Source organism: Gorilla gorilla, chromosome 11, assembly GCF_029281585.2.
Source record: "Gorilla gorilla gorilla isolate KB3781 chromosome 11, NHGRI_mGorGor1-v2.1_pri, whole genome shotgun sequence".
NCBI classification, from domain to species: domain Eukaryota; kingdom Metazoa; phylum Chordata; class Mammalia; order Primates; family Hominidae; genus Gorilla; species Gorilla gorilla.
In genome coordinates, this window is record NC_073235.2 from 79,642,729 (window position 1) to 79,670,473 (window position 27,745).

Here is a 27,745-nt window from a genome sequence, read left to right on the forward strand (position 1 = left end):
TTCTGGAACAAATCCATTTCTATAATTACTTAACTGACTAATCCAATAAGGCTAAATTTACTAAACTCCAAGTTTACAACCAAGAGTTTTTCTTTCTTCTGATGTATCTTAGAACATTTTAAAGTACTTTAAACTGTCATTTTATATAGTTATTAGAATGCTAGTGGTATGTAATGTAATAGTTTTAGTTTATGTAGTATATGTAATGCTATAGTTTTAATAAATAATAAAATTAATGCAGTCTCTTAAATAGTGATGTAAAATGATTCATTGTTCTTCAAATTATAATATTCACTATGTATGTTAACTTGGAAAAAAGGAAAATATCCAACTGGGAAATGGTTTTCAAACTTTTTTGTATTCATAAAACCTTTTTCAAAAACTATGCTTGGCTGGGTGTGGTGTCTCGTGTTTGTAATCCCAGCACTTTGGGAGGCCAAGAGGGTGGATCACTTGAGGTCAGGAGTACGAGACCAGCCTGGCCAACATGGTGAAACCCCATCTCTACCCAAAATACAAAAATTAGCCTGGCGTGGTGGCATATGCCTGTAATCCCAGATACTCAGGAGGCTGAGGCAGGAGAATCACTTGAACCAGGAGGCGGAGGTTGCAGTGAGCTGAGATTGCTCACTGAACTGCCACTGCACTCCAGCCTGGGCAACAGAGTGAGATTCCGTCTCAAAAAAAAAAAAAAAAAAAAAAAGCTATGCTTTACACAGACATTCCCTAGAAATACAAATAAAAGCAATAAAAGCAGATCTGGCAATAATTCCCTAGAAATAATAATCCCCTAGAAATACAAATAAAAGCATCAGTTTTGCTGGTAAATGTTTAACAAGGAGCTCTCTAAGAGAAATGGATTTGGAGGTTTGCTGCTTTCTATGGTGTAAACGCTCCCACCATGACCATTACACAGTGCAGAGTCAGGAAAGGAAGCATACATTCTAGTATTGTAAGCAGCACACCTCCACGCAGACCAGCACCCTCAGAACTCTTTCCCCCTGCTATCTTAATGCCCCAAGGGGCACAGTTTGAAAACTCATTGTAAGATAACTTTGTGCAGGGTATCTCTTTGATGGTTATCTCTAAAATTGATAAATTGCTGCTTATCGATAGTTGGAAATACTGTTTTCCTAGTCTTATGATTTTAATGAAGATCTTATAAAATACACAGTAGGAATTTAGTACACCAATAGAAGATTTTTCATGCTCACTTAAATAACCTTTTGACCTTCATGCCATGACATTCCCAATATATACTTTAGACATATTTTTTCCTCAAATTTAATGTTGTATGGAATGCTAAAAAGGGCACATAAACTAATTCTTAGAAATTTGCTTTTAAAATTATATAGGGGCACACAGACATCTTAGTCCCTACCCTCTTCCTCTGTCTCCTTTTCCTTCTTTTTCTCTCATATTTCTCCCTCCCTTTCCTTCACTGTCTCTCTCTGAAAGTTATAATAAATTTGGAGAAGTTCAGCCTTGTTGAATGAGGAAGCAGAGTGAGTTTCAAGCCTTTATCATTCCCAGCCTTAGAATTGAAAGATACGGGCCTTTTGACTTGGGGGAGTCTAGAGAGAAGGCCAGAAGCAAGTGACCCTCCTTCTACTGTTTGTGTCTGAGAAAGCCCAGGGAGTCGGAATGGTCTGCTATGGTCACATGACAGACAAATGCCCAGTCTGAGAATGCTGAGGAAAAGCATGACAGTCACATATGGGAATAATCCTCAAAAGGATAAAAGGAGGAACTGGTTAGGAAACCCAGTTTTTGCCACTTCTTGGCAATAGCTATGTTTTTTTCCCTCCTTTTACGTGTTTGCTCTCTTGTTAGCAAATAACCACTCTATTGGGGTTTTTTTTTCTTCTTTTCAGGACTCTCTGTAGCCAACTTCCTGGGTTTTGGGTTTTGTTTTTGTTTTTGTTTGTAATATTATAGATTAAGCTGTCAGGGAATTGGAAATAAACATTTCCTCACACATGCTATGAATCAACGGTGAAATACTTGCAGGTCAGATTGAGCTAACCAAGCTAACCAAAGGTGGGAAGCCCAAACTGCAGTTAAGAGCAGAGCCCTAGGCTGTCCTTCCTAGCCTGCAGCCCCAGGCTGCCCTCAGTTTACAGTTTGTTTGTTTGTTTGTTTGTTTGTTTTTGTGAAAGCAAGGAGCCAAATGATCTATTCTCATTCCAGACAATATTTAGATACCACACCCTGACCGGGCATGGTGGCTCGTGCCTGTAATCCCAGCACTTTGGGAGGCCGAAGGTGGGGGTGGATCACCTGAAGTTAGGAGTTCAAGACCAGCCTGGCCAACATGATGAAACCCCATCTCTACTAAAAATACAAAAATTAGCCAGATGTCATGGTGGGCGCCTATAATCCCAGCTACTCGGGAGGCTGAGGCAGGAGAATCGCTTGAACCCAGGAGGCGGAGGTTGTAGCGAGCCGAGATCACACCATTGCACTCCAGCCTAGGCAACAAGAGCAAAACTCTGTCTTAAAAAAAAACAATACCACACCCTGCCTTCACCAAGCAGGGACTTATCTGAGACTGTGCCCTCTGCCTGGGGGGCAGGTAGTGGCTCTAGGAAGAGAAAGCAGACAAGGGAGGAAGCGGAATGTGTCTTCTGAATCAGGCTGGGTATATTGAGGACTTGGGGAGAGGGGCTTCTAAAGGGCTAAAGACTTTCAACAGGAACCATAGGAGAGGTTCTAGAATGTGCTAATTTAGGAAAGGAGGGTTCCAACAAGGAGCAAGCATAGGAGAGGACAGAAAGCAATTCCAGTGACTAGAGCCCAAGATATGCCGGTGATGTGCCAGTCAGGTGGCTGGGGAAAGAGCAGTTCAATACTGGAAAGGAAATCTGGTGCACTAGAGCACTCAGGCAAAAGCCCACTTAACCAGGAACAAAAGAGCCAAAAGAGCCAATTCATCCTAAACCTGGGAATAGAAGAATGCTGCAATAACCAGCAGGGGAGACTAAGAGGACAGGCTGGAAGAGCTAACATTCACACCATGTGCCAGGTATGATTCTAAACACTTTCATGTGTTCGCTTGTTTAACCACCAGCAACAGCTCTGTGCCATGGAGGTTATTAGCATCCCCTTTTACAGAAGAAAAAACTGAGAAACCAAGCGTATACAGCTGGTAAGTAACATAGTCTGGGTGCAAAACCACGAAGCTCATGAGCTTAAGAAGCATCCTATCACATAACCCAAAGAAGCAGCATACAGACCAAAACTGGGAAGAACAAGTTAATGTTTTCTAGTGAGTAACATGAAATTGTATTCTTACAATTTACCTCATCCATCAGTATATTGTGCTCTGAGATTCTTTCATATATAGCAAAGGCATTTGTTCACACGACAGATTCTGAGCACAATGTACAACAACCAACACATACATTGATTTGGCAAATACTTACTGGTCACCTCCCTCTTCCAGGCCTTAGGCTAGATGATAGGAATTCCTGGAATTTACAGTTAAGTGCAAGAACTTCATGGTCACAAATTATTACTGGAGAACGCAAAATAAATAAAAACCCTCAAGTTTTAGCCAGGTGTGGTGGTGCACACCTGCAGTTCCAGCTACTTGGGAGACAGAGGCACAAGAATCGCTTGAACCCAGGAGGTGAAGGTTGCAATAAGCCAAGATTTCGCCACTGCACTGCAGCCTAGGTGGACAGAGTGAGACCCTGCCTCAAAACAAAACAAAACCTCAGGTTTAAAAAAAAATACATTGACTTTAATTTTAAACACTATCTATTACTGATTACTCATCATGTACCAAAAACTTCACATGTAATTGCAGTGTTGCTATAATAACCCTGCACCTATTTTAAGATGAAGAAAAGTAGGCACTGAAAAGTTAAAAAAAATTAGCTGTAGTCAGAGTAAATAAGTGGCAGAGATTTAAATCTAGATCCCTCTGATAGGAAAGTTCATGCTCCCTTGTGGCTCTACACTGAAATACAGAAATCCTGTAAAAAGAATGAAAGTCAGTGATAGTGAACTAAAGCTCCATGGACTTTCTAAAATTATAATCACAATTTTTCTTGTAGTTAGAATATGTGAATTTTTACAAAAAGTCCATATGTGTATTGGGCAGGGAGTGGATTTGGGAGCAGGGCCATGTTGGATCAAAGGCCTGCTAGTTCTGCAGTAGTCTTTATAGAAAATACGTGGCCCAATGCAGTGGCTCATGCCTGTAATCCCAGCACTTTGGGAAGCCAAGGCAAGTGGATCACGAGGTCAAGAGATCAAGACTATCCTGGCCAACATGGTGAAACCCCGTCTTTACTAAAAATACAAAAATTAGCTGAGCGTGGTGGCTCGAGCCTGTAGTCCCAGCTACTCGGGAGGCTGAGGCAGGAGAATCGCTTGAACCCGGGAGGCAGAGGTTGCAGTGAGCCGAAATAGCGCCACTGCACTCCAGCCTGGCGACAGAGACTCCGTCTTAAAAAAAAAAAATACATATATATATATTTAGTTTAATAATAAAAAAATATTTGGCCTACAAGCATTGGCTGAACTTTGGGGACGACATTCCCAGCGCTCTTCGAATCGCGAAGCAGCGCTGAAACAGCATCGAGGAAGGGCGCATCCACCAGGAGAGCGAGCTGCACTCCTACCTCTCGAGGCTCATCGCGGCAGAGCGTGAGAGGGAGCTCGAAGAGTGCCAACGGAACCATGAGGGTGATGAGGACGACAGCCAGGTCCGGGCCCAGCAGGCCTGCATTGAGGCCAAGCACGTGAGGGTGCACCCCGCCCACATGACAAATACATGGCGGACATGGATGAGCTCTTCTCTCAGGTGGACGAGAAGAGGAAGAAGTACGACATCCCCAAATACCTGTGCTGTAAGATCAGTTTTGAGCTGATGCGGGAGCTATGCATCACGCCCACTGGCATCTCCTATGACCGCAAGGACATCGAGGAGCACCTGCAGCGCGTGGATCATTTTGACCCCGTGACCTGGAGCCCCCTAACCCAGAAACAGTTCATCCCCAACCTGGCCATGAAGGAGGTCATTGACGCATTCATCTCTGAGAACGGCTGGGTAGAGGACTACTGAGGCACCCAGCCCTGTCGGGCGTCCTGGTCCAGGAGGGCCCTAGGCAGAAGCCCCCAGCCCCTGTACACAGTTTGTGTCCCTGGCCACCCCGCCCGCTTCCCCCCAAGTTCTGCTGTTGGGCTCAGGACTGTTCCCCTCTCTGCATAGCTCTTGCTGGGCCGTGATCCTCCCCGTCCCCCTTTCTGGGCTGGAAAAGCAGGTGAGGGTGGGCTGGGCTGGGGCCACTGCCACCACTGTCTAATAAAATCCGTGAGCATTCAAACATATATATAAATATATATATATAATATATATAAATATATAAAATATATATTATATATAAAAATATATATATTTATATATATAAAGGATATATATATTATATATATATAAAGGATATATATATTATATATATAAAGGATATATATTATATATATAAAGGATATATATTATATATATAAAGGATATATATATTATATATATAAAGGATATATATATTATATATATATAAAGGATATATATATTATATATATATAAAGGATATATATATTATATATATATAAAGGATATATATATTATATATATATAAAGGATATATATATTATATATATATAAAGGATATATATATTATATATATATAAAGGATATATATATTATATATATATAAAGGATATATATATTATATATATATAAAGGATATATATATTATATATATATAAAGGATATATATATTATATATATATAAAGGATATATATATTATATATATATAAAGGATATATATATTATATATATATAAAGGATATATATATTATATATATATAAAGGATATATATATTATATATATATAAAGGATATATATATTATATATATATAAAGGATATATATATTATATATATATAAAGGATATATATATTATATATATATAAAGGATATATATATTATATATATATAAAGGATATATATATTATATATATATAAAGGATATATATATTATATATATATAAAGGATATATATATATATATATATCCTTTAAATTGCTCCTTTTTTGAGGGTGTTTAAAGGTAAAGGCATTCTCAGGGAAGACTTAAGGTATGATGGAGACCTTTACCTAATTCCTCACCTAGTGTTGGGGGTGGGATGAAGTCCACTTAGTAAAGCCCTTAACTTTATTTGCATTTCTGTTAGAAAGCTCCCAGGTGGCAAACTGATCTCAATATTCTCTTCCCTTACAGGCTGGTGAAAAAGCCTGGGGCAGTTTGAGTCATGGATCTCCCATTTTGATTCCTGTTTTGGTGGAAATACAAAGTAACCTAAGGCAGGTAAAGGTAGCACTTTCTCCAGAACTATCCTCAAAATTGATGTTTTGTCTCATTACACACACACATACACACACACACACACACACAACCACGATCCAGTAGATATGTGTAAACATGACCCAAGAAGAATGAAAAGAATAATTACAGAACAATGTTAACTTTAAAAAATCACAAGATATATAAATTTAGAAAGGAGGCTTTATTTTTTGTAAAGAGTGACAGCCTGCAAAGTGGCCATCCTGCAGGCTGGGAAGCACAGCCTCCAGCAAAGACCAGAGACAAACATTCAGAAGGAGTGAGAGGTAAGACAGGAATTTAAGTTTATTGAGTTGGCCAAACACACATATTCAATCGGTTGTAGGATGAGCTATGAATATTCATGAAGATAGTCCTGATGCATGCCTACTGAACAAATATGCATGTTACAGATGACCCATGTTTACCTTGGGGTGGAGACTTAACATTTAAATGTATTACAATTAGGACCTATGTATCAAAAGGTCTTGTCAGGACATAAAGACACTCAAGTTGTGCAGCCTCTGTAAACTCACCCGAACCAGTCCTCGATTGGTAGCCTTCCTAACAAGAGAAATTTACTGAGACCAGGCACCTGTAATCCTTCCCAACACTTTGGGAGGCTGAGGCAGGAAAATTGCTTGAACCCAGGAGTTCACAACCAGCCTGGACAACACAGTGAGACTGCTACAAAAAATATAAAAGTTAGCCAGGCATGGTGGGGTGCATCTGTAGCCCCAGCTACTCAGGAAGCTGAAGTGGAAGGATTGATTGAGCCAGAGATGTCCAGAGTGCAGTGAGCCATGATCATGCCACTGCACTCCAGCCTGTGTGACAGAGCAAGACAGCAGAAGCTCTTTAGTTTAATTAGGTCCCATTTGTCAATTTTGGCTTTGGTTTCCATTGCTTTTGGTGTTTTAGACATGAAGTCCTTGCCCATGCCTATGTCCTGAATGGTAATACCTAGGTTTTCTTCTAGGGTTTTTATGGTTTTAGGTCTAACGTTTAAGTCTTTAATCCATCTTGAATTGATTTTTGTATAAGGTGTAAGGAAGGGATCCAGTTTCAGCTTTCTACATACGGCTAGCCAGTTTTCCCAGCACCATTTATTAAATAGGGAATACTTTCCCCATTGCTTGTTTGTCAAAACATTTTCAAATGATTATACATTGTTCTAAGGGTGAATGCAAAAACCTTGGGAAAATTTTCTTCTTTGAATAAAGTTCACTGTACTTATTCCCACTCTCCAGATACACTGTACCTGTGGCATTTCTCTGTGTACCAGTTTTATTACTGTTGTACTTAATATGTGAGAAATGATTTGTTGTCTAGGAGACACCAATAAAAGCAGAAGAACTTAAGGCATGTATATTTCGAAAGCGAAAAAAGTCAACAGGTTATATATATAGTGTCATAAATATTTATAACATTCATCAATTTCAAGGGCTTCTAGTTATTTGACTTATGCTGTTTGGTTAACGCCTACATTACTATAAATGATCTCAGGATCATGAAAGGCCTTTAAAAAGAGTGTTAGTATATTAATATGACCTGAGGCTTGAAAAAGCATTTCCATTTATGACTCAAAATAGAACATAAAAGAATGCTAAAACACCAATGCTATATTGTACAATTCGGGAGAATAAAGTCAGTGAGATCCTAAGTTCCACAAAGGCAGGGACCCAAATGTGTTTTACTCAATGTTGTATGTGTAGCACTTAGCACTACTGACTGACACAAGGTGAGTAATCGGTTAGTAAATGTTTAATTAGAATACATGGAAGGGGATATGTTATGGAAAATCAATGGGTGAGCATCTCACAAATTCTAGTATGAATCTCTTTTTACAGTTTTGGCCAAATTTATTACTCTTGCTGTAAATAAGGTCTTTGCATAGAAAATCAAATATTTTAAAATCATGATGATTATTAAGACTGTGTAGTCCTGTGTATATTGTCAGGACTCTTGGTTGCAAATGACAGAGACCCCACTCCGCTTATTTTAGGCAAATAAGGAAAATGTTTTTTGCTCACAAAACTAGATACATATAAAATTCCAGTTTCTGGCCATGTGCAGTGACTCAGGCCCATAATCCTAGCACTTTGGGAGGCTAAGGCGGGCAGATTGCTTGAGTCCAGGAGTTCAAGACTAGCCCGGGCAACATGGCGAAACCCCATCTCTACAAAAAATACAAAAATTAGCTAGGTGTGGTGGCACACACCTATAGTCCCAGCTACTCTGGAGGCTGAGGTGGGAAGATCACTTGAGCCGGGGAGGCAGAGATGGCAGCGAGCCCAGATTGCGCTACTGCACTCCAGCCTGGGTAATGGAGTGAGAACCTGTTTCAAAAAAATAATAATAAAATAAAATTCCAGTTTCCAAGCTGGCTTCAGCATAGCTCTTTCCAGATGCTCAAATGATGTCCTCAGGAATACTTTCTCTCTCTCTATCTCACTCACTCTCTCTCTCTAGCTTCCCTTCCCACATGCTTTCCTTACTAGCTTTATTCTCAGGCAGGTTTTCTGCGTATGATGGGAAATGTGGCCCCTGCAGTTCACAGAGCTCTTATAGGGTCCCTCTTTGAACATCTGTATCAGCTGCCGAAAACATGGTTGGCCCTGTCCATGGTCACAAGCTCATTCTTAGATCAATCTCTGTTTCCAAAAGAGTAGGGTACCATGACTGGCCAACCATAATCACTCAGAGCAAGGGAGAGACAGTTCTCAAAATATAGGCTATGGAACAAACAACTTACATATCTATGAAGCTGTGCAAAGGACTTAAAATATAACACTAAGTTGTTTTAAAGGATGGAGAATCATGTATTTGTTAGGATGATATTGTTATTGATTCATAGGTTAGCCAAGTTCAAAATTAAAGTCTTAACTTGTCAAAAGATATTATTCTACTTCCAAAATTATGTTTTGTAATAAATCTAATTTTCCTGAATTTAAATAAGGAAATCAGAAAATTTCCAAGTCAGAAAAGAGAAGAAATCGTCAATTGCTTGAAAATCAGATCTTTAGAGGCTGGGTGTGGTGGCTCACGCCTGTAATACCGGCACTTTGGGAGGCTGAGGCAGTCGGATCACAAGGTCAGGAGATCGAGACCATCCTGGCTAACACAGCGAAACCCCATCTCTACTAAAAAACACAAAAATTAGCCGGGTGTGGTGGCAGGCACCTGTAGTCCCAGCTACTTGGGAGGCTGAGGCAGGAGAATGGCGTGAACCCGGGAGTTGGAGCTTGCAGTGAGCTGAGATGACAACACTGCACTCCAGCCTGGATGACAAGCACAAGAGACTCTGTCTCAAAAAAAAAAAAGAAAAAAAGAAAATCAGATCTTTAGAAAGACAGATTAAAACCAGGAGAGTGTGAAGAGAAAAAAATTTAAGGGTAATCTATGCTAAAGATCTATGATTTTTATACAAGTTCTGCGCAAAGGTCAACAGCACAATTAGTTAAACAGATGATTTGTGAGCATTTCCAAAAAAATTTGATCATTCGCTCAGAATTATTATTGAGGCAAGAATTGCTGTGAAGTCTGATCCATATACCCACCTTGTTAACTCAGAGAAGGAACTCAATAAATACTTGTTTGATTGATCCATACCTTATAGTAGATCATGTACAAAATTGCTCTTTTATCCCACAGATCATTTACATTTCTCCTTTAAAAGTTTATCCTCAAACGTCCCAGTATCCTGGCTCACTAAAAAGAAAAAGTTAAGGCATCAAATAGAATAAAATGTAACTTGATTTGTTCTGTTTTGCTTCCTGATTATTTTATAATTAAATTTTATAGAAACTCAAAATGTCAGTGGAGTAATGCATATCTTACATTGGTATGTATTATTTATGCCAAAGCTAATGATTGTTTTAGGACCTGCCCTAGGTAAGATCCTAGGAACGCTTGTCTTTGGTACCCCCTTTTTTCCCTTTAGCACCCGTTTCCACCAGAGCTCCCTTTCCCCAAGCTTCTTCTTGATGTTCAGGAATTGCCCTACCCAGGTTTGTCATTCCAACTTTATCCCTGATACTGTCACCTAGAGGCTTCCACCCTCACCAAAACCATCTTGCATTCTGTTTCCTTAGGTGTAGGTGAGTTGAGGGTCTCTGCTTCTTTCTCCTAATTTCATTTCTTGCCTGTGCCCAACCTAACCCCCAGAGAAAAGTGTTGATGATTGGTCTAAGCCAGAGACATTGAATTAGGCCCAGTTTGCTGTCAAGCAGATTCACTGTGTGGTTAAAGATGATGCTCCTCTCTCTCTTTCCCATGACACTAGATCAATCAGGAGCCTAATTCAGGTTCCCAGGCATCTCTCTCTCATTATCTTCTTTCATGTGGCCAATCAGATAAGATCTCAAAGCCAGAATTGTCCACAACCTCAAAAGAATCTAAACTTCCTTAGCTTTAATTGGACCCTTAACCAGCGGTGTCAGGAGAAGGACCTAAGGCTAAACAACTGCCAAAGTGGGGAAAACAAAAGAACTATCTTTATTTTAGGAGTGACCTCTTTAGAGCAGCAGTAAAGTAACTTATGAAAAACCCAGTAAAGACTAAAAACAGCCAAATCAACCAGAAAAGTAAAATTTTCTATTTTACCTAGTAATAACAAAGCAAATATTCACAAAAATCTTTCTCTGTAAGGAAGGCAGAAAAGGTGCATGGTTAGTGCTGGCAATTTGTGCTGAGAATGGAGAGGAAGCCACCATACATATATAGATACATAAAAAAAATCTACTGAAATTCCTTCATTTAACCTGCAAGATGATGGACTAGTGAACTGAAGGGAAATAAGCAGAGATGGACATTCTGTTACTGGAAAAACTCCATGAAGGTACATGGGAGGGGTAGGGACAGCTCATCTCTGTCACATGGAGCTTAGCTGAGAAACACTATGTGCAAGAATATGCTGCTTTCATGGATATGTTATTATTTTGTAACAGCTGTGGAGATTTTTTGACAGATAAAGTAAATGGGATAAGGAAAAAACATGCAGAGTTTTAACTTGGACTTTGCCTGTGTTTAGCAGCTAGCATTGGTCAAATCACTCAATCCACAACAAGGACAGCAATTATGACTGAGTTGGGAGGAAATGATAATAACTGGTTGTAAAGTACCCTGTTGCCAGATACCAATGTGATCAAGATTTAGTAGTTTTAATTTTTGTTTTTGTGATTATATGTAAATGAAATGTTTCTTAATCTGAAAAAGTTAACAATGTTTCCTCAGCAACGTGATGTTAGCCAGGGGTCCCTGAGTCTTTCTGAGGCTGTCCATGGGAAGACTGCACACAAACCCATTTAAAGGAAGGACATCTTCTTATTCCTACATCCTCATCTGTTAATGGCGCCATTATCCACTCACTTGCAGAAACTTCAACTCTTACCTCTCTTTATGCAATCAGTGGTTGACTCCTGTAAACTCTTTCTCTGAAAGCTTCTGTTTCTTATTTTTCCCTACATCTAACGACTCTGCCCCCACCAGTCCTCCTGCCAAATCTATCCCTATCCCACTCCCCAACCCCAATAATGGGGCATGTATAGCCAAAATGAAATGATTAATGTATATTTATAAACTTCTTGATGAAAACAGATTTATTTATTTATTGTTTTTTTTTTTTTGAGACAGGGTCTCTCTCTCTTGTCCAGGTGGGAACGCAGTGGCATGATGTCAGCAAACTGTGGCCTTGACCTCCTGGACTCAAGTGATCCTCCCATCTCAGCCTGCGGAGTATCTGGGACTACAGGCACTTGCCACCATGTGGAGCTAATTTCTTGTATTTTTTGTAGAGATGGGGTATTGCCTTATTGCCCAGGATGGTCTTGAATTCCTGGACTCAAGCCATCTGCCTTCCTCAACTTCCCAAAGTACTAGGATTACAGTCATGTGCCACTGCACCCAGCCAAAACCAGAAACTTTAGACCTGATTTATCAGTTGTCATCTACAGAAACAATGTAGGAGCTATAAGAATTTTATATTATAAAAAATTCAAGTATGTACAAAAGAAAGAGACTAATGAACCTCTATTACCTATCACCTATATTCCTTCTCCTGTCCACTCCCTTCCCAGCTTTTTTTCTCGGAGTATACTGAGGCAAATTCTTCCATCCAGTACATACCTCATGTACTGACTTTTTGAAATTTTAGTTGCATTCAGGAAAAGAGAGGAGAAATTTGTAGCTGATAGTCTGGGAACACAATCTACCCCCTTAACAATAAGAGTTTTTCATGGAATCTTTAGGAATTTTTTTTAAGTGTTCTATTTTCCTTCCCTTCATAAATTGCTCTTTTAAGTTTCACAATTGTACTGAAATCAATGATTTAAATTCAAGTAAAACTTTTTTTTTTTTGAGACAGAGTCTTACTCTGTCGCCCAGGCTGGAGTGCAGTGGCGCCATCTCGGCTCACTGCAAGCTCCACCTCCCGGGTTCACGCCATTCTCCTGCCTCAGCCTCCTGAGTAGCTGAGACTACAGTCGCCCGCCATCACGCCCGGCCAATTTTTTGTGTTTTTAGTAGAGATGGAATTTCACCGTGTTAGCCAGGATGGTCTCGATCTCCTGACCTCATGATCCGCCTGCCTCAGGTTCCCAAAGCGCTGGGATTACAGGCATGAGTCACTGCACCTGGCCAAGTAAAGCTTTTTATGCTGAATTGGGAGTTCTCAAATAAGCTGTCCTCAAATAAAATTTAAAAAAAGTTTTTTGAGACGGGGTCTCGCTTTGTCATTCAGACTAGAGTGCAGTTAAACAATCTCGGCTCACTGCAGCCTCAACCTCCCTGCCTCAAGCATCCTGAGTGACTGGGACTACAAGCATGCAGGAACAAAACCAGCTAATTTTTGTATTTTTTGTGGAGACAGGGCTTCGCCATGTTGCCCAGGCTTGTCTCAAACTCCTAAACTCACGCATTCTGCCCACCTCGACCTCCCAAAGTGCTGGGATTACAGGTGTGAGCCATCATGCCCAGCCAAAATTAAATTCTCTAATTTTACTCCCAAACTGTATTAGTCTGTTTTCACCCTGCTAATAAGGACATACCCGAGATTGGGCAATTTACAAAAGAAAGAGGTTTAATGGACTTACAGTTCCACGTGGCTGGGGAGGCCTCACAATCATGACAAGAGGTGAAAGGCATGTCTCACATGGCAGCAGATAAGAGAGCTTGTGCAGGGAAGCTTCCCTTTTTAAAACCATCAGATCTCGTGAGACTTATTCACTATCATGAGAACAGCAGGGGAAAAACCTGCCCCCATGATTCAATTACCTCACACAGGGTCTCTCCCACAAGTGGGAATTCAAGATGAGATTTGGGTAGGGACACAGCCAAACCAAATCACAGACCAACAAAACTTCACAGATTATATACTGGAACATTGTTGCTGTTTTAAGAAAATGATCAGATTGTGGCTGGGAGCCGTGGCTCATGCCTGTAATCCCAGCACTTTGGGAAGCCTAGGCAGGCGGATCACCTGAGGTCAGGTGTTTGAAATCAGCCTGACCAACATGGTGAAACCTCATCTCTACTAAAAATACAAAAAATTAGCGGGGCCTGGTGGCATGTGCCTGTAATCTCAGCTACTTGGGAGGCTGAGGCAGGAGAATCACTTGAAACCAGGAGGCTGAGGTTGCAATGAGCACAATGAGATTGTGCCACGGCACTGCAGCCTGGGTGACAGAGTAAGACTCTGTCTGAAAAAAAAAAAAGAAAAGAAAGAAAGAAAAAGAAAGTGATCAGATTATGAATCTTCTTTATATCATATAGATTAACCTACGTTCTATAAATGAGATTTAGAGGATCTGCAGCCCTGTGGGATGCTGTTACGAACAATCCAGAAATAGTGAGTCCATCACAAGTACCATACACAATTTCATCTCCACATCTTCACTTGGACTTAAAACTCACCAGGAGCACCTTTCTGTTTCCCCTCTACCAATTCAGGTATTATTCATCCTTTAAAACTCCCTTTGAAAGTTTCATCTCCATCATGAAGTCTTCCTAGATACTTGAGACCTTCATTTATTTCCCCATTTCTCTGCAGCACAGCACTTTAATGTAAACCATGCAAGTCATTACTTATATGTGGTCTCCCTCTAATAACTATATTATGAGGACAGGGGACAGAGAAAATGTCATAACCGCTTTTAGTGTTTTCAAGGCTTTGCATATTGCTGCACCTATACTTGATTAATTTTGATATACGGGAGAGTCTTAGGAGTCAAAGGGAAAAGAAATGAAATTTATATCCAAGCACTATAGTGCCTCCAAAATAATATTGAAACAATTATTATTATACATGCCACTTGAAGATACTGATTTAAAAATAGGTCTTTATTAGTTATTCCTAAGGCTACTTGAGTTTGCACCTTACAGTCTCAGAATTTTATCTTTCTCAATTCATATAGTGAGCCTTTTTGCCCAGTTTACTAGAAAACAAATTCTGAGGGAGATTGGGTGCTACTGCTTTATTTGTTTAGGGGTAAGCCTGGGAATGTGAGAGTGAGAAAAAGGGAGATGTGGCAGGAAAGGATGGGAAGCAATGCATGGGTAGGCTACATGAAAAAAACTGTTAAGGAGAAGGCAGTCAGTCAACGAGGAGGAAGTGGGGTAATTGATCTGTCACACTCCCAGCATCTCCTATTTCTATAGGCCAAAGTTCATCCCAAGTGTGGTTAACACCCAGCTTTCTGCATTGCATCATCCGGATCCCTCAGCAGTCATTTGGGAAGCCAGATACCATGCTCTCTAGTGTGGTGTTTCATCCAAGTCTCAAGTGATGAAAGGAGCCAGAAACTCGAAATGCCTGACTGGCATGGCAGCAGCCAAGAAGGGCCAACATCCTGGATAAGCAACTGGTCAGCCCCTCACAGCAAAACCATGCAGGTCCCAAAGTGGTCAGATAGCTGAGCGCATGGCTGAGACAGCAGCTAGTCCTGTGAGGGCAGAGGGAATCTCAGGAAATGTAGACGATGTCTCTGATAAATATATGCCTGTCATAAAGTTTGGAGAACAGAAAGGCCATCTCTCATTTTCTCTGAGGAGAGTGCTTTCCTTGAATTCTCAAAAGCAGTGTGATACGTTAATTATAGTAATCAAATGGAACACCCCAACTTTCATTCTGTGTGCGTATAACAAGAATCTTTGCTCACTAAAATGGAATTAGATTATAGTATGTCTGAGATAGAGAGACATTCAGTCTGTCCATCTATATCATATAAGGGTAACAGTTGGAAATAGCTTTTCTAAATTCTATGTAAGACACGATATATAAATAACCTATGGTTTAAATAAAAATTTATTCTATGGCAATCATATAAATTTACCAGAAGATTCAAATATGCAGCTTCCACAAGGAAGTAGGCTAGTGGCAAATTGATCCTTACATGAACCCTAAAAAAGAACAACACATTTCAGTTTCTCTATGCAGTGACAACTTTCTATTCTAGGCCTAGCCCCTTGTGGGGTGGAGTAAGCCCGCTCCAGTTCCATCCAGGGAAACAGGTAATATTTACAGGACCTGGGGCATAAGTACAAAAGGAAGCCACTGCCTACAGGCTGGCTCCACCTTCTCTTTTGACCTCCTGCTCACCCACACACCAGAAGGGGCCTCTCAAATATTTGTGAGGACACTCCTGCACATCCATCTAAGGGGTGCGCACATAATGGGAGGGGTGCACCTTAGAGAGGACAGATATTGGGAAGGGATACTGAAGGTTCTGATGCATGTTCCACACTGGGCAAAGAATTCAGGAGTCCCAAAAAGCCACAACAATGTCTACAAGGGGATTATCCTAATAAAAATCACAGAATTGCATATCTTGCTGTAGGCAGTTGAGGGCAATGGACTGACTATACTCTGTTTAGGCCTAGAGGCCTTTCCATGAGTTTCTAGGGACATTGTCAGTATTGCTTGTTGTTTACTGATGACATACTGATGTTTGGAAGTGAGTGGCTGCATATATCTCTTATGAGAGACCAAAGGTTTTGTTTGTTGTAGAGCAATTTTTGTTATTCTATCAGGTAATCTTGCCAAGGAATTGATTATTGACATTCAATAGCTTATACTGCAGTGCTTATTTTGAGCAGAGAAAAGATAAAATCGAATGGTGTAAAGATGTTAGAAATTGGCCAAGCACTGTGACTCATGCCTATAATCCCAGCACTTTGGGAGGCTGAGGCTGGTAGATCATGAGGTCAGGAGTTCGAGACCAGCCTGGCCAAGATGGTGAAACCCTGTCACTAACAAAAATACAAAAATTAGCCAGGCGTGGTGGTGGGCGCCTGTGATCCCAGCTACTTGGGAGGCTGAGGCAGAGAACTGCTTGAACTTGGGAGGTGGAGGTGGCAGTGAGCCGAGATTGCACCACTGTACTCCAGCCTGGGTGACAGAGCAGGACTCTGTCTCAAAAAAAAAAAGATGTTACGAATTGTACAGTGAGAGATAACTAGGTAATCATTATGGCTTCACCTTAAATTGTGTATTGCAAGATACCTGCTTAGCTTTTCTTGTGGAGGGACAGGTAGGATCTGAGGATTTAGCCAATCTCCCAATCTAATTTCTGAGGAGAGCCCTTGGAAATAACGTAATGTATTCTTCTGACATCATGACATGATATCATATATTATTTTGATTACAACTGATGCTGTTTTGCTCTTCAATCTGATAGATTTATTGTATCTTGTGAGAAAGTAGCTAGTGGCTTATTTTATACTCCTTAACTCACACATCTAATTAGATGAACAAAACACAATTAACATCTAAATTTCACACCTTTTTTTTTTTTTTTTTTTGAGACGGAGTTTCACTCTTCTTGCCCAGGCTGGAGTGCAATGGTGTGATCTTGGCTCACCGCAACCTCTGCCTCCTGGGTTCACGTGATTTTCCTGCCTCAGCCTCCTGAGTAACTGGGATTATAGGCATGCGCCACCATGCCCGGCTAATTTTGTATTTTTAGTAGAGACGGGATTTCTCCCTGTTGGTCAGGCTGGTCTCGAACTCCTGACCTCAGGGGATCTGCCTGCCTCGGCCTCCCAAAGTGCTGGGATCACAGGCGTGAACCACCGTGCCCAGCCTATTTCACACCAATTTGGAAAGAAAAAAAATCTTTGCTGAAAGCCAGTTCTGAGTCTTTTTTTTTTTTGAGACGGAGTCTTGCTCTGACGCCCAGGCTGGAGTGCAGTGGCATGCTCTTGGCTCACTGCAAGCTCTGCCTCCCGGGTTCATGCCATTCTCCTGCCTCAGCCTCCCGAGTAGGTGGGACTACAGGCGCCCGCCACCATGCCCGGCTAATTTTTTGTATTTTTAGTGGAGGCAGGGTTTCACCGTGTTAGCCAGGATGGTCTCGATCTCCTGACCTCGTGATCCACCTGTCTCGGCCTCCCAAAGTGCTGGGATTACAGGTGTGAGCCACCGCACCCAGCCAATTTTTTTTTTTTTTTTTTGAGACATAGTCTTGCCCTGTTGCCCAGGCTGGAGTGCAGTGGCATGATCTCTGCTCACTGCAACCTCTGCTTCCTGGGTTCAAGTAATTCTCATGCCTCAGCCTCCGAGTAACTGGGATTACAGGCACTCACCACCACACCCAGCTAATTTTTTGTATTTTTAGTAGAGACAGGATTTCGCCATGTTGCCCAGGCTGGTCTCAAACTCCTGAGCTTAGGCAATCCACCCACCTCAGCCTCCCAAAGTGGTGTGATTACAGGCATGAGCCATGGCACCTGACTTTCAGTTCTGAGTCTTAAAAGAATTGTCCATTAATTGAAAGAACCAAACAGGAAAAGGGCACAATAATAAATCTATAAGACTTATTCAAGGTCACCAGAAGAGAAAGCAGCTCCTCTACAGGTGCCCAGCATTGCCATCTTAAGCAGTGGCAACTCCATTTGGAGAATTTTACTAAAAATTAAATAGAAAATAAAAGGAGGCCAGGTGTGGTGGCAGGCACCTATAGTCCCAGCTGAGGATGAGGTAGGAGGATCCCTGAGCCCAGGAGTTCAAGGCTGCAGTGAGCTATGATTACATCACTGTACTCCAGCCTGGGCAACATAGTAAGACCCCATCTCTCTATAAAAAAAGAAGAGAAAGAAGAAGACGGACAAGGCCAGAAGGGGAAGAGATTGGTCAACAAGTACAAAGCTTCAGTTAGATATGAGGAATAAGTTCTGGTATTCTATTGCATAGTAGGGAGACTAGCATTAACAATAATGTATGTTTGAGGATAGCTAGAAGACAGGTTTTTGAATGTTCTCATCACAAAAAAATGGTAAATGTTTAAGGTGAAAAATATCTTAAGTACCCTGATTTGATCATTATACAAGATATACATGGATCAAAACATCACATTGTACCTCATAAATATGAATAATTAATACGTATCAGTAATAAATAAATAAAAACACCACAGGTTAGTTGCTTACAGAGTGAGATGTTTATCTCCCACAATCTCTGTCTCTGGCCAGACCCAGCATTCTCTTCCAGTCTTTTATTAGCCATATGATCTTAGGCAAATTACTTCACTTCTCTTACCCAGAGTGTCCTGGTCTCTTAGTGGAGTTAATAAGCCTACCTGTGGTCTATAAAGTAAGTAATTGAAACAATGTATGTAAACACTTTTGGCAGCTAGTGGGCTCTTAATCTAATCTAAGTTTCCACACCACCTCTTACCTTCTTTTTTTTTTTTTGAGACAGAGTCTCGCTCTGTAGCCCAGGCTGGAGTGCAGTGGCATCATCTTGGCTCACTGCAAGCTCCGCTTCCCGGGTTCACGCCATTCTCCTGCCTCAGTCTCCCAAGTAGTTGGGACTACAGGTGCCTGCCACCACGCCTGGCCAATTTTTTTCTATTTTTTAGTAGAGACGGGGTTTCACCATGTTAGCCAGGATGGTCTCGATTTCCTGACCTCGTGATCCACCTGCCTCGACCTCCCAAAGTGCTGGGATTACAGGCGTGAGCCACCGCGCCCGGCCTAATTTTTGTATTTTCAGTAGAGACAGGGTTTCACCATGTTGGCCAGGCTAGTCTTGAACTCCTGACCTCGTGATCCACCTGCCTCGGCCTCCCAAAGTGCTGGGATTACTTTATTTATTTATTTATTTATTTATTTATTTTGAGACAGAGTTTCACTCTTGTCACCCAGTCTGGAGTGCAATGGCACGATCTTGGCTCACTGCAACCTCCGCCTCCCAGGTTCAAGCATTTCTCCTGTCTCAGCCTTCTGAGTAGCTGGAATTATAGGCGCCTGCCACCACGCCCAGCTAATTTTTTGTATTTTTAGTAGATTCGCGGTTTCGCCATGTTGGCCAGGCTGGTCTCAAACTCCTGACCTCAGGTGATCCACCTACCTCGGCCTCCCAAAGTGCTGGGATTACAGGCATGAGCCACTGTGCGCAGTCTCACTTCCTACCTTTTACATATAGATGAAAATGGGAAGACACACTGTTCCTACCTTGTTCATCTTTGTTGCTTAGAAATTCAAACTCACAGCACAGGAAATAGCACAGAATCTAATACTGAAATTGATAGAGAGCCAGGAATGGGAAGAAGGCTGTGCTGTTCTTACCTGAGAAATAGAAATAGGTTTTTAAAGGAATGAGAAGAAATTTTTTAAATTTTAGATATCTACTTTTATATATACTTTTAAAATCTTTTACTATTTAGGAATTTGGCTCTTTGAACAATTTTTAGAAACAATCTTTGCTCCACACATTAAGGGATACTTTAATGACACCTGGGACTTGGCTCACACTATCATGTAAAAAAATGTATTGGCTAGAATGTGATGTTCTTGGCAAGTAAAAGTAGCCTAGTTTCTGTCCTTTCCATCATTATGCTGTAAAGCTCCTTTCAGTTCTTAAAGGTGTGTCATCACTAAAACATAAACAAAACCAAAATGTTTGACAGAGAACTTTAGGCTTGAGGACTTCAGAACACCTATTCCTTATATCTGAGATGGTGCTTTGTTCATGAGAGCACTGTAAATATTTAATGAATATATTATAGATAATGTTCAAAATGTATCATAAAACTTAAGATCTTTCTATGAGATTTTCTGCAAGAGACTTTCTCTTGTAGAAAAACCTTAACATCAATGACATATTTAATGTCTATGTATATTTTATGCTCTACTAATTATCAATATAGGAGAATGACCTAGAACTTGGTTTTATTTCCTGCAATAAAAACATAAACATGGCCACTTTCTTATTTTATATCTGTGAATATTATGATTCGGTTAATGCAAGTTAAAACAAAAATCTATTCTGTAAAAATAGTCAAGAAATAATTATGGTATAAGTAAATAAGCCTTCATTGACAAAGATGAGGCCTCATTTGAGTTTCATTTTCTCCTCAGAGGTCAAAAGTAGTCATCCAGAAAGTGCTTCATATTCATCGTCCCAGATTCTTTTTATTCCTTTTTGCCACCTCCGTAGTTTATCAATAATTAGAAGAATAAAATAAAATATGGTATAAGTTAATGAGGGAGTTCTGGACTATGTAATTCCTAAGGTTTCCTCGAGGTCTAATATTTTAAATTCTATTATAATAAAATTTCATAAATAATACATAGAGAGGAGAAAAATATAATCACAGCAACAATGAACTAATTGAAACGCCTGAGGGGTAGAATCCTTTCTGGTAATCCAATCAGGCATGGAACTTCATTATTGTAAAGGGAATTATAGTAAATCAAAAGAACTGGAGATCCCTAGAGAATAAGCAATACAGTCAAGGTTACATGTCAATCTAGTACTAATTTGTTAAAATGATCACATATCAAGAGAGAAAAACCTTTAATAACTTTACTAGATATTAATTATCCCTTCTGTTAATGTGAATTGTTTGCTAAGTAGTATTTTTTAATTAGAAGCATAATGACAGTGAATTAAGAAACATAATGACAGAAAGTGGAGTCCAGCTCCATCTCCAGTGAGCTGTGTGGCCTTGCATCACTTACTTCCCTTGTCTGTTCTTCATTTATCTGTAAAATTATGGAATTGAACTAAATGAAGCTATAAAACCCCTATGAGCTTTAAAACACTCTCATCACCACTAATGAGGTTTTGATCCTTTTGAAAGTTCTAAATATTTTCAAAAGTTTTGGTTTATCAAATGCCTCTCTAGCAGATCTAGGACTATAATTAGAAATTCAATGCTTATATTTGATTAGTGAAAATGAAGAAAAAGATACACATAGAAACAGGCACATAGTATGAGAAAGTGATAGTCTATTTCTCAACTCCATCCACATTGCAATATTGCTCCGCCAAATTGTTTATTTTAAGCTCTTGCCAACTGAATATCACAAAATCCAGCCAACCTTCTAAGAGAAAATATCAGGGAGTGTAAAAATGTAATGATTGTTTTTTATCTTTCATTTCTTTGTTGTTGATGAACAAGATTGATCTTTAACATTTAACAGCCCTACAACCAAGGCTGACTGAATCAAAGATAGATACTTGAAGTAAAACGAAGTCCGTTACTGGCTTTCCCACATGAAATCATATTCTCTCCATCTTCCTCCACTCTCCCAGTCTCCTTCTCCCGCTGTCCCTCTTTCTCAAGATTTTAAACAGATACCTAAAGCCTGAAGGTAGTTATGCTAAAGGGTCACAAAGACTTGCAGTCTGTTTGCCATTTTAAAAACAGTGCCTCAATCTGCCAACTAAATGAAAGAAGAAAATGGAGTAAATGTGCTAAGACAAAGGAAAAGGAGACACCAGTTGGCCCCAGGAAGACAAAAAAAGGGAGAATACAGATTTCTTGGTCCCTGACAGCTTCAGTGTACAGGCTTATTTCTCATGAAGGCTGACAGTATTTGATTTTAATTACCAAAATTATTGTATATCCCCATCTCCTTTATTTGAACTAATGTGGGTAGATTTCTATTCCTTACTTACAAAAAGAGCTGAGGCTGGTCCGAAGGAAGTGAGTTACCTCAGTTGATGGGTCACAGTCAGTTACAGATCAACCTCCTTGTCCTACTCTTTCCCCTCATCTGACTATTGTATTTCACTAGTCTTAAAAAAAAAAAAAAAAAAAAAAAGAGCTGAGACTAAAATGGCTGGAAATATACTCCAAAGATTGCCTGTAGAGCTGCAATGATCTATGACAGCCAGCAAGTAGAAAGCAGCACTTGAAAAGACTTCATGGAAATGTCTAAGGTCTTGGTTTACAAGGCTTTATGTTGCTAGATTACTGGGAACAATGATATTAGTGCCTATCCTGGAATTAATCAACCTAAAACGCTTCATGAGAGGCAAATGGGAAACCCAGGGGCATTGGAGGCTCTGATTCAGTGCAGCAGTAGGCACCCACCTGCTGGAGGTGTGCTAACACACTCCATCAACTACACCATGTAACTCTTATTTTACCCTTCAGTAAATAGCAGTACTCATTGAAAGAAAGTCAGTTTTCTAAATTTTAGAAACTTAACTCAGATTAACTGATAATATGATATCTGTTATATGATACAGTCCTAATTTCAAGTTATACCATGGGGTCAGTTTGTTACTTATTAGCTCTAGATTAAGGAATGTGTAATTTCAAAACTGATAAATCAAAGTCATTTGTCAGCCAAAAGGAGAAAAAACTCAAAGTTTCCATTTGAGGCCAGCACAGTGGCTGACGCCTGTAATCCTAGCACTTTGGGAGGCCGAGGTGGGTAGATCACTTGAGGTCAGGTGTCCGAGACCAGCCTGGCCAATATGGTGAAATCCTGTCTCTACTAAAAATATAAAAATTAGTCAGGCATAGCGGCATGCACCTGTCGTCCCAGCTACTCAGGAGGCTGAGGCAGGAGAATTGCTTGAACCTGGGAGATGGAGGTTGCAGTGAGCCAAGATTGCGCCACTCCACTCCAGCCTGGGCAACAGAGTGAGACTCTGTCTCAAAAAAAATATAAAATATTATTTCAATTTGGAGGATCAAAATGTGTGATAACTCTCCCTCAGATACATGGAATCAAGTGTTTTGAATGTTCTGAACATGTGAGCACACTCTGAGAGACTCGATGCTAAATGATTTTTTATTAGGATGCTTGGGTCCCTGACTAGGTGTATTTGAACTTTCCTTCTCCTCTCCCCCCAACAAAAAACATTTTTATTGCTTTATTATTTAATAATAGTATTTTCAGCTTTTGCAATTGTCTCATACCTAATAACAGTTAATGCTTAAGACAAGTTCAAATTTAAAATAGTATGAATAGAGGAATAACATATTTCCAGAACTAAAATTGCTTTAAATCTAAATCAGTACACCTACTATGTACCCATATTTTTAAAAAATAAATAACTGCATATTAGAATATTTATAATGATTATTTTCACATGGTTCATATCTGATTTAAGGGACATTTCACCAAGAAATAATCTGCTGGAAAAAGTATAGTAGGAACACAGTTACAACATGTAGATAATTAAAATAATAAAAATTAATCCCAGCACTTTGAGAAGCCAAGGCAGGAGGATTGCCTGAGCTCAGGAGTTCGAGGCTAGCCAGGCCAACATGGTGAAACCCTGTCTTTACTGAAATACAAAAAATGCCGGGCACGGTGGCTCACACCTGTAATCCCAACACTTTAGGAGGCCGAGGTGGGCGGATCATGAGGGCAGGAATCTGAGACCAGTCTGGCCAACACAGTGAAACCCCATCTCTACTAAAAATACAAAAATTAGTCGGGTGTGGTGGTGTGCACCTATAATCCCAGCTACTCGAGAGGCTGAGGCAGGAGAATGGTGTGAACTTGGGAGGCAGAGCTTGCAGTGAGCTGAGATCATGCCATTGCACTCTAGCCCGGGAGAGAGTGTGAGACTCCGTCTCAAAAAAGAAAAAAAAAAAAGGAAAAAAAAAATTAGCCAGGTGTGGTGTTGGGTGCCTGTAGTTCCAGCTACTTGGGAGGTTGACACATGAGAATTGCTTGAACCAAGAGGCGGAGATTTCAGTGAGCTGAGATCATGCCACTGCACACTAGCCTGGGCCATAGAGTGAGACTCCATCTCAAAAAAAAAAAAAAAAAAATTGAAGAAATTTGGACTGAAAGAAATTACTCTGGCTTTACTTGTATACCCTATAATGTTTAAGATAATATATCTTTATATCTTTAAAAGACTATGATAGTATTGAACTGAACAAAATTCACAGCTGATATTATAAGCTTGAAGTAAACACACAACATATGCTAGTTAGTATGCTCTACAAATAAGCTACAGGATGTAAACAAGGCCAGAAATGTGTTATTGTAAATTCAGCATGGTTAATCCTACCAAATGAAGATTGTTTGCCTGTGTTTTTCAAAAAGGAAAACAAGCTGGGTGCGGTGGTTCATGCCTGTAATCCCAGCACTTTGGGAGGCTGGGGCAGGCAGATCACTTGAGGTCAGGAGTTCGAGACCAGGCTGGCCAACATGGTGAAACCCCATCTCTACTAAAAATACAAAAAAAGGCTGGGCACGGTGGCTTACGCCTGTAATCCCAGCACTTCAGGAGGCCGAGGCAGGCAGAACACCTGAGGTCAGGAGTTCGAGACCAGCCTGGCCAACATGGCAAAACCCCATCTCTATTAAAAATATAAAAATTAGCTGGGCATGGTGGCGTGTGCCTGTAATCCCAGCTACTCAGGAGGCTGAGACAGGAGAATCTCTTGAACCTAGGAGGCGGAGGTTGCAGTGAGCTGAGATTATGCCACTGCACTCCAGCCTGTGCAGCAGAGCAAGACTCCATCTCAAAAATAATAATAATATATCCGGGCGTGGTGGCAGGTGCCTGTAATCTCTGCTACTTGGGAGGCTGAGGCCAGAGAATCACTTGAACCTGGGAGGTGGAGGTTGCAGTGAGCTGAAATTGCACCATTGCACTCCAGCCTGGGCAACAGAGCGAGACTCCATCTCAAAAAAAAAAAAAACACAGTGATGACCTGCGGCATACAAAGACTGAGATCTCCAAGATGAACCGGAACATCAGCTGGCTCCAGGCTGAGATTGAGGGTCTCAAAGGCCAGAAGGCTTCCCTGGAGGCCGCCGTCGCAGATGCTGAGCAGCGTGGGGAGCTGGCCATTAAGGATGCCAACGCCAAGCTGTCCGAGCTGGAGGCCGCCCTGCAGCGGGCCAAGCAAGACATGGCATGGCAGTTGCATGAGTACCAGGAGCTGATGAACATCAAGCTGGCCCTGGACTTGGAGATCGCCACCTACAGGAAGCTGCTGGAGGGCAAGGACAGCCGGCTGGAGTCTGGGATGCAGAACATGAGTATCCATACGAAGACCACCAGCAGCTATGCAGGTGGTCTGAGCTCGGCCTATGGGGGCCTCACAAGCCCCAGCCTCAGCTACGGCCTGGGCTCCAGCTTTGGCTCTGGCGTGGGCTCCAGCTCCTTCAGCCACAGCAGCTCCACCAGGGCCGTGGTTGTGAAGAAGATAGAGACCCGCAATGGGAAGCTGGTGTCCGAGTCTTCTGACGTCCTGCGCAAGTGAACAGCTGCGGCAGCCCCTCCCAGCGTGCCCCTCCTGCGGCTGCCCCAGAGCCCGGGAGGGAGGCCACTGTGCAGGGGAGCACAGGGAACAGGAAACCCACCCGAGGCTCAGCCCTAACCCTCAGCCCACCGCGGAGGACCCCCTTTGCCCCATGCCTCCAGCTGCAAAACAATTCAATTGCTTTTTTTTTTTTTTTTTTTTGAGACGGAGTCTCGCTCTGTCGCCCATGCTGGAGTGCAGTGGCATGATCTCGGCTCACTGCAACCTCTGCCTCCTGGGTTCAAGTGATTCTTCTGCCTCAGCCTCCCAAGTAGCTGGGAGTACAGGCGCACGCCACCACGCCCAGCTAATTTTTGTATTTTTAGTAGAGATGGGGTTTCAACATATTGGCCAGGCTGGTCTTGAACTCCTGACCTCATGATTGGTCTGCCTCAGCCTCCCAAAATGCTGGGATTACAGGCGTGAGCCACCATGCCTGGCTTTTTTTTTTTTTTTTTTTTTTTTGTTTTTGTCCAAAATAAAACCTCAGCTAGCTCTGCCAAAAAATAAAAATAAAAAAAAAAATAAAAACTTATTAAAATTTTGTAAAAAAACAAAACAGAACCACTAGTTAGAAATCTGACATAAGAGAAACAACATATAGGACTACAGGGACAAAGTAGACAAGAATCCCAAATAGCTATTTTTTTATTTTTGGAAGATACAAATGAAAAATTTTCATTTGGTTTTACATTGTTTTTACAGTGCTTATGTATTTCTGGTCTTGACCACATCTTGTAGTCTTGTAGTATGAGGAAGATACTAGTATTATTATCTCTTTTCATACATAGTGACTAAGTTACTTGTCCCAAGTTTCAGAGGTATCAAGGAATAGTGCTGGAGTTCAAATCTGGCCAGTCTGGTTCCCAAATCCTTGCTGTAAACCACTATGTTATGTAGCCCCTGTGCCTATGTGGCATAAATTAAAGGCCAGAGCAAAGCAGAGTCCTTTCTAAAACGGAAGGCATCAGAGCTGCACATATTCCAGATTATACACCTCTACCTGCTGCTACTCACCAGAGCCACATTCTTCCCAAGGCAACAGGACCAGCTTGCGCATTAGAGTCTGGTTAAGGCCTTGCTCGACTCCCCTTATTCCTACCTCCTGTCTCTTCAGGCCACATGGACAGAGATGGCCATCAGTCTCCCTTCTCTTTAGGGACTCATTTTGTGAAGGAAAGCCATTTCCCACATAGTTTATGGCAAAGACAGGACAGGACTAGTCTTAGCCACAGTTATAGAAAAGAGAAAATGTCTTTGTTACTTTCTTAGCTAGCAAAACCCATTTCCCAGCCTCTTGATGTACTCAAAGCCTAACCTACTCTTTTTTTTCCTTTTTTTTTTTTTTTTGTGATAGAGTCTCACTCTGTTACCCAGGCTAGAGTGCAGTGGCACAATCTCGGCTCACTGCAGCCTCGGCCTCTCGGGTTCCAGCAATTCTCCTGCCTCAGCCTCCCGGGTAGCTGGGATTACAGGCGTGCACCATCACTCCTGGCTAATTTTTGTATTTTTAGTAGAGACAGGGTTTCACCATGTTGGCCAGGCTGGTCTCGAACTCCTGACCTCAAGTGATCCCCCCGCCTCGGCCTCCCAAAGTGCTAGGATTATAGGCGTGAGCCACTGCGCCCGGCCAACTTCAGTTATTTTAATTAATTCTGGAATATGGCAGAGAAACAAACTTTTACCTTGAGGCCACTATTATCCTGTAGTGTTTTTGTTACTTGCAGGCAAATTTAATGTGCCCAGCCAACTTCACTTATTTTAATGAATTCTGGAATATGGCAAAGAAACAAACTTGTACCTTGAGGCTACTATTATCCTGTAGTATTTTTGTTACTTGCAGGCAAA

The 27,745-nt window shown here is 41.1% G+C and overlaps 2 protein-coding genes across 2 annotated transcripts; both read left to right on the top strand.

Moving 5' to 3' along the window:
* The first annotated feature begins 2,803 nt into the window (after positions 1-2,803).
* Positions 2,804-5,076, top strand: LOC101145155 (E3 ubiquitin-protein ligase CHIP). The gene is given in 3 exon segments (XM_055380213.2): positions 2,804-3,025; positions 4,521-4,748; positions 4,751-5,076. Coding segments are annotated over 3 exon segments (774 nt in total). The 3' UTR covers positions 5,075-5,076.
* Positions 5,077-25,288: 20,212 nt separating this feature from the next.
* Positions 25,289-25,858, top strand: LOC129532097 (keratin, type II cytoskeletal 8-like; the record flags this gene model as incomplete). The annotated part of the gene is made up of 1 exon (XM_055380214.1): positions 25,289-25,858. A coding segment is annotated over one exon (570 nt), but the record flags the coding sequence as incomplete, so codon positions are not given.
* Positions 25,859-27,745: the final 1,887 nt, after the last annotated feature.